Below are 14,407 nucleotides of genomic sequence, written 5' to 3' on the forward strand. Positions count from 1 at the left end.
TGGGACAATGGCGATGGACTGTAATGTTGTACACTCATACAGTATGCTTGACTATTTCATGGGTCAGAACATTATGCTTGAGACCTCCAATTTGTTGTCTAGAGCACAACTATATGCCATATACCACATCTTTTGCACTCATTTGCAAAGCTCATGCAGATGCTGGTCGTTCGCCATCATTTTTTGGCTCCATTTAGCGTTGTTATTCTCGCGGTTTGGAACCCTTTTACATTCGCAATGAAGTTTACCTTATTGGAGTAGAATGTTAGAACCACTTATGGAATACTCTTTTGTTTTGGTCCAGTGCAAACAATACCAGATATGCATTTGTTATCATATGAAAACTAGAATATGTCAGTGCAAACAATACTAGCGTTGTTATCCGATTTGCTGATATCTTTACTAGATCTGCTCACATCAGTTTTTAGCATGCAGCATAGCTTGCTCAAGACTTTACACGATGTCACAAACTGACAAATGGCATTCGCATAACTTACTAAACTAGCGATTTCAATTGAATGGCATTTTATTGATCAGTGCCATGTTACACATGTCGCACTCAGACCGTATAAAGCACAGAGCACAGTAGTACAATACATACAGCATTTGTTCGGATAACCATGAATAGCATGAACAACGATGCAAACACTTGGAATAATTACTTTGAAGCCTCAAGGATGGCATTATGTATGACAAAAGGATGGTTTGGATGTTCTTCCAGGTCTTTGTGATCGGATGCGGCTTGAAGTCACCATTGAGCTCAATCTCTTTCAGACCTGGAAGGCCTTTGACTCCGCAAAGAGATACGATCTCAGTGAAAGCCCAAACTATATTTGCAAGCTTTGGAGCAGCTCCATTCTCAAAATGGATGGTGGTGATGTCAGAGCCCTCGACAACAAGATACTTGAGATTTTGGAGGGTAAGCCTCATTTCTATATATGATTTGCGCCAAAGCCTGAGAAGCGCAAACTGATGAACTCACCAAGAATCCTTATGATATTGTCCATCAAGGAGGTTCCACAGAGAGTTGTCTTGACAAGTTGACGAAGCTCCTTAATCCAATGAGGCAGCCCAGCTATGTTGCCGTTGATGGTTAGGCTCTCCAAGTTTTGGGGGTGAGAATGCCGGAGGGAAAATTCTATTTTATCAGGATCATTTATTTATGTTGAGATTTGTGCTAAGGTGTAGGTGAAAAAAATTATAGGATAAGTGAGAAAATCAACGGATGAATGAGTATCAAGAAGAAGGGATGGATAGCTAAGATAATCCGTGTGTTCACATCACACCCCCTTTGGAGTTGCCTTTTCGGTGAGAATGCTGTCTTCCCCATGTTCAAGTCAGGAGTCTCGCTGTTGTTAGTCAGCTCAATTCGGATTGAGAAGGAGCAGCGACATTCATTCAGCCTCTTACCCGCAGAAAATGACCGAGATGAGCTTCCTTGCCACGGAGAACTACACTCAGTTTCCTTAGTTGCTGCAGCCGTCCAACATCCATCAATTCATCAGCACTGTTGGAAACTTCAACATGGCACAAAATCGGCAAATCTGTCATGCTCGCAATTCCACGAGGCATATGCAGAGTGGAGAACGATTTGCCTGATCTTTGATCTTCAATGTGGCCCGCGAGCAGATGCAATAGCTTTGGTAGCACGATGGCTTCTGCGGACAATGTCCGTATCTTGGTTTGCCCGATGTCAAGCGTCTCCATGTACCTGAGCTTCTCAACGTCCTTTGGAAGCTCGGTGACGTCCGTGTTCCTTACGCTCAGATACTTGAGCTGAAATACCTTGTCGCAGATGTCTTTGAGGTGGTGTTTCTTCAACCCTTTGAATCCTTCTAGGTCCAGCACTTCCACCAATCCTAACGGAAGAAATGTTGGCAGCGACTCGAGAAATGCTTCCACGGAACATTTGCATTCTTCATCTGAATCTGCGGTAGTGGGAGGCTTGCGGATGTTCCAGCAGGCGGTGGATTGTTGAGCATTCTTCCTCTTGTTAAGGAGCTGGAGCTGTTGCTGTTGCCGCCTGATTCCATTGCGGATGGAAAGCCGGCAAGCCAAGTCAGGGGGCAGGTCTGTGTCAACCAAGCCTTCATCTCTCGCCATCTTGGTAATGGATGATAGAACACGATGATGCACCGTGCAGCTCTTCCCTTTGCCAGCAGCGCCAATGTCGTCAGGACGAACTAGACCACGAACCAAAAGCGCATGGAAACAGCGCTCAGCTGCATCTAGTCCATCCCTTTTGGTGATGAGGTTTTCAGCCGCACATCGCCTGGCTATGCTTGTCCTCTTGACTCTGAAATCCTGGGGAGAGCTGGACTGCAGATAGGATACATCCTTTAAGAAAGAATGGACAGATACAACAGGCAGCTCTTGTAATGGCTGGGTAGGTCGTTGTAGCAGGAGAGTATCATATTTCATATGTGTAGCAATGATGCTCGCAAATGTCAGGATGTCCAGCAAATGCTGCAGTTTTTCTCTGCTTCTGTTTGGATTGACATACAGGGCACGGAGGAACGTCTCCATGGAGAAGAAGTTCCCGCCGCGCTTCATCAGAATTTTTCTCATGCTCTCCTGCAGATCAGAATTCCCATCGCCTCGGTTACCGACCAGCGCGACGGATTTCTCATGGATCGTTAGCGGCGAGTTGGCGACAATCAAGAACCTTTTGCCGTTGAGATGATCCTTGAGCTTTTTCACCAACTTCTCCTCCTCATCCATGTCGCCGCCCTTTGGTACGCCCTCCAGCTCCGGCTCCGGCTCCGGCTCTTCGGAATGATCCCCAGCAAGTGGGGGTAGCTGCTCCAGTCAGGGCCGGCTCTACAATTTTGAGGGCCCTAGGCGACCGCGGCACTATAGGCCCTTAAAGCTAAATATTATTTTCATTTGTATAATTTATAAATCATTTATTTTTTAAGATGATATAAATGAACATTGCTAATATGATAAACCGAGAAGTAATTAGTAAAAATTAACTTCTAACATATTCTTAAATCTCGATGAATAATGTCGATACTACAATAGAAAAATTAAAAGAACAGCAAAATAAAACTAGTAAGATTACCTAAAATAAAAACGAGAACCAAACTCAAATGACTCCATTGACAATGTTTCATAAAAGATGAGACGATGAATACCCAATGTCTCTCATAAAAAACAATTCCTTCGGGCATTTCTTGATGCAAAATCATTAAGGACAATATCGAGATCAATGCTGTCCAAGACATTCTTCTCAATGCAGCACATAGCCAAACCATTCAATCTTTCCTGTGACATAGTTGACCTCAAATAGTTTTTCAGTAATTTTAATTTTGAGAAACTTCTTTCAGCTGAAGCTACAGTCACAGGTACAGTTAAGAGGATCCGATAGGCAACAGAGACATTTGGATAGCAATCTGCAGCTATAACAAACTGAAGAATCTCAGGTGCTGACATCAAAACATCTGGCAAAATTACTTGCAGCACTTTTAATTCAGAGAAAAAATCATTTAACTCAACATCAGATGAGTTAACATGAGAAAAAGCTTCTACAAAAGTAGTGCAATGTTTTCGTAGATCAGTATCATCCAAGGACTTTAGATTTTTTGAGTTGAATAAGAAACCAAACACATTTTCAAATGCCTTCAACTGCTCAAATCGATTAGTCAATGAAGCAATTGCAACATCAATCATGACTAGAAAGTAATTAACTCTGAAGGATTCTATAGCTGACTGTGTTTCTTCATTTAGGTCATTTTCTTCATCAAAATGCTTCTTTCTTTTACCTTGACGTTTTGTAGGAAATTTTGGCTCTACATCCAATTCAGATGCAATGGCTTCTGCAATATCAATACTAGAAGTGAAGCCTTCATTTCTGTACCTCTTAAAAAATGAGATGACCCCATCAATTTGTTTGAGAGTAGCATCCATACACACAATTTTGGACTGCAACTTCTTGCTCACCATATTTATAGAAAATAAAATATCATGCCAAATAACCATACCAACTAAAAATTCAAAATTCTCAAGTGCAGTTATCAAAGATTGAGCATCACTCACTGCTTTTGGGTCATCAGTAGAAGATGTCTCCAGTTCCAACAAAGCTGACCTTATTTGGGGAGTTTGGTACCTGATAGCTTGTACACTGTTTATTCGACTCTCCCAACGAGTATTAGACAAATATTTGACAGTTAGTTCTGGAACATTGTCAAGCAAAATCTTCCACCTTTTAGTAGAACATGAAAACAATGCATATATCCGTTGTATAACACCGAAGAATGAAATAGCTTTGCTGCAAGATTTCGCCATATCACAAAGAGTGAGATTTAGACTATGACATGCACATGGCATATATAATGCTCTTGGATTAATTTCAAGCAAACGCTTCTGAACACCTTGGTGTTTTCCCTTCATGTTAGAACCATTGTCATAACCTTGACCTCTCACATCAGCGACATTCAAATCAAGAGAGTCCAATGCATTCATCAATTCATTAAAAAGCCCCAATCCTGATGTGTCATCCACCTTTAAGAACTCTAGAAAGAACTCCTCCACTCTCGGAATGTTACTTGACATGTTAACACACCGCACAATTAGAGTCATTTGTTCTTCATGGCTAACATCTGGGGTACAATCCAAGATAATAGAGAAATACTTGGCATCCTTGATGATCCTTAAAATAAAACTTTTCACGGCATGAGCAAGAATAGAAATTAACTCATTCTGAATATTGTGGCCAAGATAATGATGATGAATTTCATTATTTTGAATGCGCCTAATATGTTCTTGCATCACAGAATCAAATTCAGCAATCATTTCAATTGTGCCTAGAAAATTACCATTGTTATCCTGATAAAGTTTCTCATTGGATCCTCGAAAGGCCAAATTATGTTTAGCAAGAAACTTCACAGCAGAAACTATTCTTACCAAAACCTGTCTCCAACGCTCTTTTTCCTTTGCAATTTCCCGTTGCAAATCATCATCAATTGTCTGATTTTTCCTTAACCTCAACCTAAGTTCATTCCACGTATTCATATTTGTCATATGCTCAACGCTGTTCTCATGTTGTTTGAGTCTCCCACTGAGATGCTTCCAGTCCCTCAATCCATCATATGCCAACAAAGTTTTGGTCTGATTTGATTTGAACAATCGACAGCAAAAACAGTAAACTTTATCCACATGCTTAGAGTAAACCAACCACTTTCTATCAACAACCTCACCATTACTTAACTTCCTGGAGTAGTAAGCATATGAAAAATGTCTACCACTACTATCCGAAGGAAACTGCAAATTCAATTCTCTCACAGGTCCTTTTTCAATTAAGATATCTCTTCCCCTATTGTCAAGATTGTCCCATGTTCTAGGATCATAGATAGCTAACAAAGAATCTTTTTGTTCATCAGCATTTGAATTTTCAGTATCAGATGAAGGCAATAAATTTTGTTCCCCTGTACCATCCTCATTGACATCAACTTCTGCATTTAAATTATGATTAGGTTCCTGCCCTTGATCTTCTGTACTACAATCATCTATATCTTCAGGATTATCACCGGAAACAACATTACTTGAAACTGAAAAAAACTTATGTATAGCACCCTTTTGCGATTCAATAAACTGATCTTCTCGTTTTCTTTTTTTCCTTTTCTCAGCACCCGACAAATGCTTCTTAGGCAACATTCTAACACCTGAAATTAGAAAGGAAAATAAGCAACAAGAACACTAACGACCTAACCAATGTGTACTGTTTCATCTACGAATAACCGTACAAATTAAATCAGCGAATTGCAATTTGCACAATTAAATTAGCCATCCAGTCAAACAAAATAGGTAAATAGAAAAAAAGGGAATAAGGGATCTTCTAACCAGTGTCTGTGACTCTGCGTGAGGCGTGCTGCACCTGCACTGCTGCGTCTGCGTCTGCGTCACTGCGTGCACTGGAGGCCGGAGCAGGACAAGAACAACTGAACAAGACTCGTCGACTTCCGGACTTCGACTTGGCGTCGGCGCGTCGCGTGACTCGCGTCTCACGGTCTCAGCGAGACAGCGAGTCGGCGTCTCGGCGACAGCGTCGGTCTCACGGTCTGCCGTCTGCCGATTGCCGTACGCGGTACGCCAGTATTTGGACTGCTCCGCTCACCCGCGCGACTGCGCCGTCCGGCCGTCGGTGATCGGTCTGGCACTCTGGCGTCTGCGGACTGCGCTACCGACCTGCCGTCTGCGTCTGGCCGTCTCCCGTCTGCCGATCTGCGACGTCGGCGCTGGGGCGCTAGGGCCTGGGCGGCGGGCGCTAGTGTCTGCCTGTCTGGCGTCTGCCCGTCTGCGGACTACGGGAGCCAGAGCCCAGAGCAGGCACGAGGCAGGCTGCAGGCCACGTCCGGACGTCCCGAGACAGCTGCCGTGGGGCCCTCTTCCGGCTTGGGCCCTAGGCGGTCGCACCTCCCGCCCTGGCCCAGAGCCGGCCCTGGCTCCAGTATGCACTGGAGCGTCGCCTTGCGCGCCGTGTATTTCTCGACGCCATTGATCCAGGCCTTGAGATCGAAGCTGCTGGGCACGGACGGATGCTCGTACACCTTCCTTGCGAGTGGGTACTCGTCTTCCTGGCATTGCCACTGTGCTGTGGATGCTCACGGGGTAGCTGCTTGGTCAGCCTGCCGATCACCTCCCGGACGTCGTCATTCAAGAAGTCGGTGGCGTTCGCTAGAGCTCGCCTCCGTGCGTCGTCTTCTTCTGTTCTTCCTCCTGCGCGGCAGTGGTCTCGACGCGAGCTGCTGGCGCCACGGGCGGGACGGTGACGTCGTACCTGAGCCGCCTCTCGCCCAGGTCGCGTGCCCGGGCCTTGAGCTCCCTGATCCCCATCGCGATGCGGTGACTGGCCGGCATGGTGCGCAGCAGCAGCGGGGCGCGGCGGGGGCGGCGGCGAGGCACTGCACGTAGCAGTCGATGCAGTTCTGGGAGTCGTAGGCGAGCTCCTTGATCTGCTTGGCCCAAGCCCGGACCTGCTGGTTGGCGCAGTCGGCGGCGGCCACGTCCAGGAGGAAGCCGTTCATGCTCTCCATCTCGTCCTTGATGAACTCCACGTCGCCCCGGACGCCGCGCAGCAGCTGAGCCTCCTCCAGGAGCACCGACGAGAGGCGGCCCAGCAGTGAGTCCACGGCGCCATGGGCGGTGCCGGCCATCGCTTTCTTCTCTTTCTCTTCTCATCTCTTCTCTTGATGGTTAGTTGGACGTGCTGCAAGGTCATGCAGCAAGGGACTGGAGGGCCATAAAAGCAAAGGCGGCAACCAGTTCCATTCCAAGCTTGCAAAATTAGTCCATTCGCCTTTTCAATGGCAGCTACCTGTTCACCGGCAGAGAGCAAAGAATGACTTCCATTATCGGACATCACAAATCCAGCAGTGCAGGACATGCTTACAAAGAAATGTCGTGATTCCTTCTGGTTGGAAAATTGCGACAAATATTAAGTTCAGATTTTATTAGGAAAAATAGTACACAGGATAAACATGATGTAAGCATCAAAACTAGCAGGTCTATTGTGTACTTCAGATCATAAAAGATATTTCTCATGATTAAAAATTACACGCGTAACTTACTTGTTAGATTGATGAACACGAGCTTCTACAAGGGCCATCTAGTCAATGTCGTGGAAGCAGCTCCTCAGACGTAGTCGACGTCGAGGAAGTAGTCAAAGATGAGAACGCAGTATACGCTGTTGTCACCAAGTGCTTGCGCCAAGCATTGCCTAAAAACTTGATTGCCACCCTGTGCAAGTCTCTATGCGGCACTGGTTTTGGAGATCCCACTCTCTTCCTCCATGCACGTTGAGAGAAGAGGACGCGTTGGCAACAGAAGTTCAGTGCGCTTGCAAGAGAGGAGAGGAATAGGGAAAAATAAGAAGACGAAAATTGTTGCAAATGGTAAATAACGCCATCAAATCAGGCATTCTAATCACATTAAATTGCCAGCAGAAACCGTCTTATTTATCTCTGATTTTAAATGTCCACTTTAATCCCACTAAAATAGAATCATCACAATAAAGGAAAAAAGAATATTACGACTGTCATATGTACACGAACGCACCGCGCTCATCACAAGTCACGTGAAAAATGCGTGCACCTGTATAGCCAAAGTTCATTTCTTCCTCTCTCTCTCCCATGTATTTCTATTTTAGACAAAGGAAATATCTATCTCTTTAAGCTTATCCAACTCTCTTTGAACTAGTAATATAGGACTAAAGTGTATATGCTTTGAAATTTCATAAATGGGCTATAAATGGGCCAGTTTCAACACTTCTTATCCTCCAAATGGATCTGGTTTCCTAAAATAAGGCTTTGTTCCTTGCTTGCAGCAAGAAAATTATCGGGGATGGTTCCAAAACAAGATCTTGGCTGGGAGATGTCCCTTCGAGTATTTCTTGTGGCAGGCTTTAGCTTTACAACGTCCGCAGGACCAGATGAAAAATTAGATTAGTGTTGAAATTGGGAAGACAAAGTTGTTTAGCATAAGGCATCTCCCAATACTCCACTTTATCTTATGTCTTAAGGATTAATTAAGTATTCATCTAAGCAAAAATCTGATGCGGTAAGCAATTTAAAGAGGAGAAAGAATGAGCTTGCTTCTTATAGAAGACACTAGCTCTTTGAGTAATCCTAAATAACTATGAGATAATTAATTACCTTGGAAGATTTAAAAAAACTAGAAATATACATGCATGCATTGAAAGCTTATTTCTTAATATCAATGTCTTACTCTCCCTCTCCTCTTAGACATCATCTAAGACATAAGGCATTAGGAGTGGCGTAACGAACTAATATGTTGTATATGTGTTGCTAATATGTTGCTTGAATATGCCCGTAGTAGCATAGTAATATTTGTGATTTTGATATATGCAATATACTCGTACGAGTGGTGTTGTGTTAACTGACATCAATCCAAATTGGGAAGAACTTGTGCTAAAAAATAATTTGATGGTTTGATCATGTGTATGTGTGTCTTGAGAGCAAATATGGTCGATGACGATGGATCAAAACTAAGTTCAAGAAAGAATTAAGATTCTAACAATCAATGATATCATACGAGAAGTTCGGGCTAGAAAACGGTGCACAGAAATTAAGGTTATAGGTGTACAACCGGGTGTGTCGTAGGAAGCACACACATACACGTTGTCGTGGCACGGAAGGGTATGCATTAATTTGCTAGGTGTATGCACGTCTGTCCAGGGGCGGATTCAACCGGAGGGCTTGAGCCCTCTATCTCTGGAAACACTTGATAGTCTCTTAAGCTCCTCTTCAAATTTGGGGTATGAAAGAGAAAAAGGAAGAGGAGAAGAAGGAAAAAGAAAAGAGAAAGAAGAAGAAAAAATTCTGAGCCATACTGTTCAGCGTCATTTTGCAGGGTGTCCTGTTCGGACATTAAAAAAGGCCCGCTCAGGTGGTCCTTATTCCCATTGTTTTCATGAAACAGACGCTGCATTTAAACTAGATTGTTTTCATGGAGCCCAGGCAGCAGCCTACCGACATTGTTATCGGCATTCTCAAGTCTCAGTTCATTTGATTTGGATGCCACCCACAAGTTGAGCGATAAACATCAAATCCAAAAAAAAGGCAAGAATAATTAATTACACTTGACCTTTGATTCCGTTAAGTCTCGATTCGTGGTGATAGTTCGAACCAGAAGGTACAACTCCCTCAACAAGAATTACAAGGAAAGGCATGTAAAGAGATTCATCTTTTATTGCATAAGAGAACTGGCTCGATTACAGAACAATAATAATGCGGTTTGTCAAGCTTTCACAATCTCATGTGTTGAAAAATGAACAATGCGAAAGATGTGATCACATCAATCAACTATCAACCTAAAAGAACTAAAAAATAAGGAAAAGCTCAAATGATGTGTGAATCATGGGCCATTGAATAATTTCATAGCCAAACAGCAGCTTGTCTCATACAGGAGCCGGAACCGCTTCTTCAGATTGCAAGCTATTGTAGTAGTCGACAAGAACTTTCCACCCACCAGGGCACATGAAACCGTCTGGAGGATTCTCTCCATTTTTTGCGAAAGTACGCATCTGGTTCATTTGGAAGCTTAATTGTTAGCAAAACTAATCTGTCGCCGCTACGAAACCTAACATGATAAATGTGATGACAACTAATAAGCCTACCTTGGTTCCTGAGATGAACAGGAAATCTTGACTACGGGAAGGATCAAAGAAGGCCATCTTCTTTGCCACAGTATCATATGCTGCTACCTGGAACAGATGATTATAATATAAATCTAACAGCAGGAAGTGGGAAGGGATAACAAAACTAGAGTGCATTCAAGTTAAGAGAAGATGAAAAACTGAGCAAGTTTATAGTAAATCAAATAAACTGAAACAATAATAACTGGCTTCTTTTTCAGGTTTCTGAAACTACCTATACTACATGCAGCAATGAAACTTTATCTGTTCCTGAGAATTAAAACTTCAGGATTTTTTTCTAGGAAATACAGAGATTTCTTGGAGTCGGCTGTACACAACATTTTTCTCAATGAAAGCAATTTCCTACCATAACAGAATAAACAGTGTAATATCTATGGTGGCCATTTCTCACTCAGCTCCGCTAATAACAACTGTGGGGGTTAATGCAATGAAAAAAAAAGACACAAGGATGAGTTTGATCCAATCAAATTCTGAGCCATACTGTCGGTTCTTTAGGGTCTCTGATCTTCTAATGAAAACAATATTAAATGTTCAAGGAGAGTTCTGTGAATCAAATACCTTGAAGGGCAATATGTTGAGTTTCTCCAAACCTGGAGCCATGCTTAGGACCTTCTTCCCATGGTCCGGGTTGTACAAATCCCTCTTTTCTGTTGGATGTCCCATCCCAGCAGGATCACGGCCTACTATGTAGAAATTGGCACCAGCATTGATCCGGGCCTTTGCATGCCACTGCACTTCTGTTGGACCAGCATAATGCATTGGCGAGGGAAATATAGACACTATAGTAGTCTCGGGATCGAGTACTCCATCTTCTAAGACCTGTCACGTGATCAGCTTCAGCAATTTGCATATACAAACTAGTAAACAGCTAAGCAAATAAATACCTTGCTGTGTTGTTCCATTCTAACAGGCAGTGGGACATCATCTGCTTTCGTAAAACCACCTAAAGGGTGTAGCAGTAGAATGGGGTTCTTGTAGCCCATTTCCAAGAGACGCCTTCTAGTGTCATTCATCAATAGTGCATGCCCATTGTGTACTGGATTTCTCAATTGGAAGGCAAACACAGCATCAGCTGCCCGCTTGTCAAACTCATTCCGAAGTTGCCGGGGTGAAAGTCTGTAGTGATCAAGACCATCATTATATTTGATGGGTTCCAGCACCTCCAGATCACCACCAATTAGCCAGTTCCCAGCTGATGTGATCGCCTCATCAACATAGGGTAAACCAGGTGCAGTTGTGCCCCATGTTCTTGCAATTCTTTCTTCTTTATTGTGGGGGTATATTTCAACTCTGAGAAACAGAAATGAGCGCATCATGATTAAACGTTTTGACAAGAAATGGACACAGAAGTAATACCACAAAGAACAAGCTACGCTAGCCATGAAAATTTTATCACAATTTCAACTAAGTTGCATCGACATGGTATATAATGTAACGCATGGCTACAATAGTATTAGTGACAGAGTAAAAGCAAAAAAAAAAAAAAAGCGAAGTAAAAGAAAAGGGAAACATTGACACTAGTTTGTAACAACAGACAGTGACACCGTGAATAACTAGCTGTAATTTTCACTTCATGGACTACAAGCTTTCCAAAGAAAAAGCTCCTTGTATATGCACAGGATGACAGGAAAGAGGAATGGGTTTTCTGTCAGATGTGAATCGTCCTAAAGCTGAGCAAGAAAATCCAGAATATGACATTTGTGTCAGGGGCGGTTCTACACCGGTGCCTCTGCCCAAATGAGATTGACCAATTTTACCCATGTGCGGTGAAGTATCAGCATACAAATGCATTTTTTATACAATATCTGCTCTGGTATGTACCTTCATGCTTTAATAAAACCAAATATATGATGTGCCTGATTTAATCGTTTAACTAAGGAAGTTGTGATTGTGTGTTTCCAAGAAAAGGAAAATTTTCAAAATATTGAACATTAGATGCATCTTTGAGCTATCACTTGGGAATATTCCTCATCAGCATGTCACATCCAGTAATGTCAGCCTCATTCAGTCCAATCAGGGAGGGAAAGATTGACTGAGCTTAAAGTTAAGCCTGAAGGAAAAGCAGTGATGAGTTATATGGCAAAATCGTAGAAAAGTAGTTTTTAAAACACATAAAATTATAATTATACTTATGTAGATAATGGATAGTTCAAATACTAATGGAAGGGAGTGACAAGATGATGGTGACAGGTTACCCCAGAAAAAAGGGCAAGAAAATGCCATGAAGAGACATTCATACGTGAAATGAGGCCGCGCCAACATGGCACTTTGCAGGGGCCACAAACATCATTGCACTCGTAATAAGCTAATAATTACTGAGCAGAAAGGTCTTTAGTTTTAAATCAAGTTATTTATAAATATATTTGTTCTGCAGCTAAGTTAAGTTATATCCAGAACAACAAACAGTACAGTATCATTTGATCAATGGTCACATATCCTGATAACCATTCAAAAAGATGTTAAAATCAAGTTGTTCATTAATCAAATGGTCAAATACGCATCACGAGGGAATCCTTACGCAATAAAAATGAGAGCAACGTGACGGAAAAGCGACAGCACCGTCAAGGACAATAACAACTTTTTTGTCAAAAAATTCTCGTCCATTGAGTTTGCTAGTGCTGCTATGGTCCCCAAACCCGCCAAAATGTGGACTAGAGAGAACAAGCAGCAGCACTTGAGATGCTTCGATGGAATTTTCCCACGATTAAGTTCTGATAAAGTTGGTTGAGTGGAGACATAATCCATTTATCAGACAATACTTGCTGCATTCCTCTAATACACCCATTTACTAAATCACCAATATACATCAAAATATGATGCAAAGAATTTCCATTGGATTGCAAATTTATCATCCAAAAAACAAAACTTTTCACCTCCAAAATTGTCACAAATAACGCAGTTAATTGTACATGAAAGTGGTGGCTTTTGTCTCTGATCGAACCATCAACAACAACAGCAAAGAGTCTTTATGCCTTTATGTCCTTGCTCGGACCAAGATGGATTTTATCGAACCAAGAAGCACCAAAATGGCACCAAAATAGATAGATATATAAAATGGGCAAAGGACAAGAATAAGAAACGGAGGAGCACGGACCTGCGCAGGATTGCGACGACACCACCTTCCGGCCCTTGTAACGCGACGTCGGGCTTGTCCCCGATCTGCTCCTTCTCGGCGTCCCCAATGGCGAGCACGATGGGTAGCGACATGTTGACGAGGCCTCCATCGGGGAGTCGGATGCAGTTGAAGTGTAGGCTCTGCAGGTACTCCGCCTCCCTCATGAACCCGCGGAGCGGGCTTGCCCATCCCTCGGCGAGCACGTGCGCCCACTGGAGGTCGACGGGGGCGAGGCGCACGCGCGGGAGCGCCTCCGCCTCCGCGCGTAGCGCCGCGCGGCGGTCGGGCGGGGCGACGAGTTCGACGAGCGCTCCGCCGTCCGGGTCGATGAGGGAGCTGCGGACCGTGGCGGACATGGCGCGGCGCCGCGGGAAAGGGCGGGCGCGGGGGGTGGCGAGGCGGAGGCGGGAGGGGAGGAGCGGGTGCGCGAGAGATGCGGCGGTGCGGAGGCGAGCGGCGGAGGGGGAGGAGAGGGTGGGTTGGAGGCTGGGAGGAGTGAGGAGGTGGGTGGCCATGGATGCGCGCGAGGTGTTCGACCGCGCGCGCGCGCTGCGGTGCGGTGCGGTGCGGCCACGAGGCGTCGGCTCCAAGCGAGCTGATTTGTCTACATGGGGTTGAGCAGTATTATAGGGGGACGACACTATAAAATGTTTTTACTCTTTGACCAAATCTTTGAAAATGCATCTCAACAAGTCTTTGAAAATGACTTGAGATTAAAAAAAGATACATTCTACACTTCACCCTAATATTTCCTCGGATTACCAGCAATGCTATTCGTACAACCATCTCAGCAAGGATTTGCAATTGAGTTGTAAAAAAATGTTGATGTTTGTCAAATAATTTCCATTCAATTTCTTTTGACGTTTTTAACTCCTCCTGTCTAATTTTATATGAAAATACAGTAGTAAAATTAAAATTATATATATATATATTTTTTAAAAAAGAAGGTTCACACTAACCAGTCGGTTCGGCAGCCTTCTATAAAACTACATGTATTCTAACACGTGTAATTAAAATTATATAAAACTACATTTGTGACCACGGATAATATAATTATCATCAAGCTTATTTGTGTAGTTCGAAAATGTTTTACCACACGGATTCTAACACGTGTAATA

General features: G+C 43.4%; 1 protein-coding gene across 1 annotated transcript; it reads right to left on the minus strand.

The window, feature by feature from the left end:
- Positions 1 to 9,687: 9,687 nt before the first annotated feature.
- On the minus strand, positions 9,688 to 13,909 carry LOC133923831 (ATP sulfurylase 2-like). Its single transcript, XM_062369104.1, has 5 exons — positions 13,269 to 13,909; positions 11,059 to 11,464; positions 10,733 to 10,993; positions 10,136 to 10,222; positions 9,688 to 10,042 (listed from the first exon to the last, which is right to left on the minus strand). The coding sequence occupies exons 1-5, from the start codon at positions 13,802 to 13,804 to the stop codon at positions 9,917 to 9,919; spliced, it is 1,416 nt and encodes a 471-aa protein (XP_062225088.1). The 5' UTR covers positions 13,805 to 13,909; the 3' UTR covers positions 9,688 to 9,916.
- Between the last annotated feature and the right edge of the window lie 498 nt (positions 13,910 to 14,407).

This window comes from Phragmites australis, chromosome 7 (assembly GCF_958298935.1).
Source record: "Phragmites australis chromosome 7, lpPhrAust1.1, whole genome shotgun sequence".
Lineage (NCBI taxonomy): Eukaryota > Viridiplantae > Streptophyta > Magnoliopsida > Poales > Poaceae > Phragmites > Phragmites australis.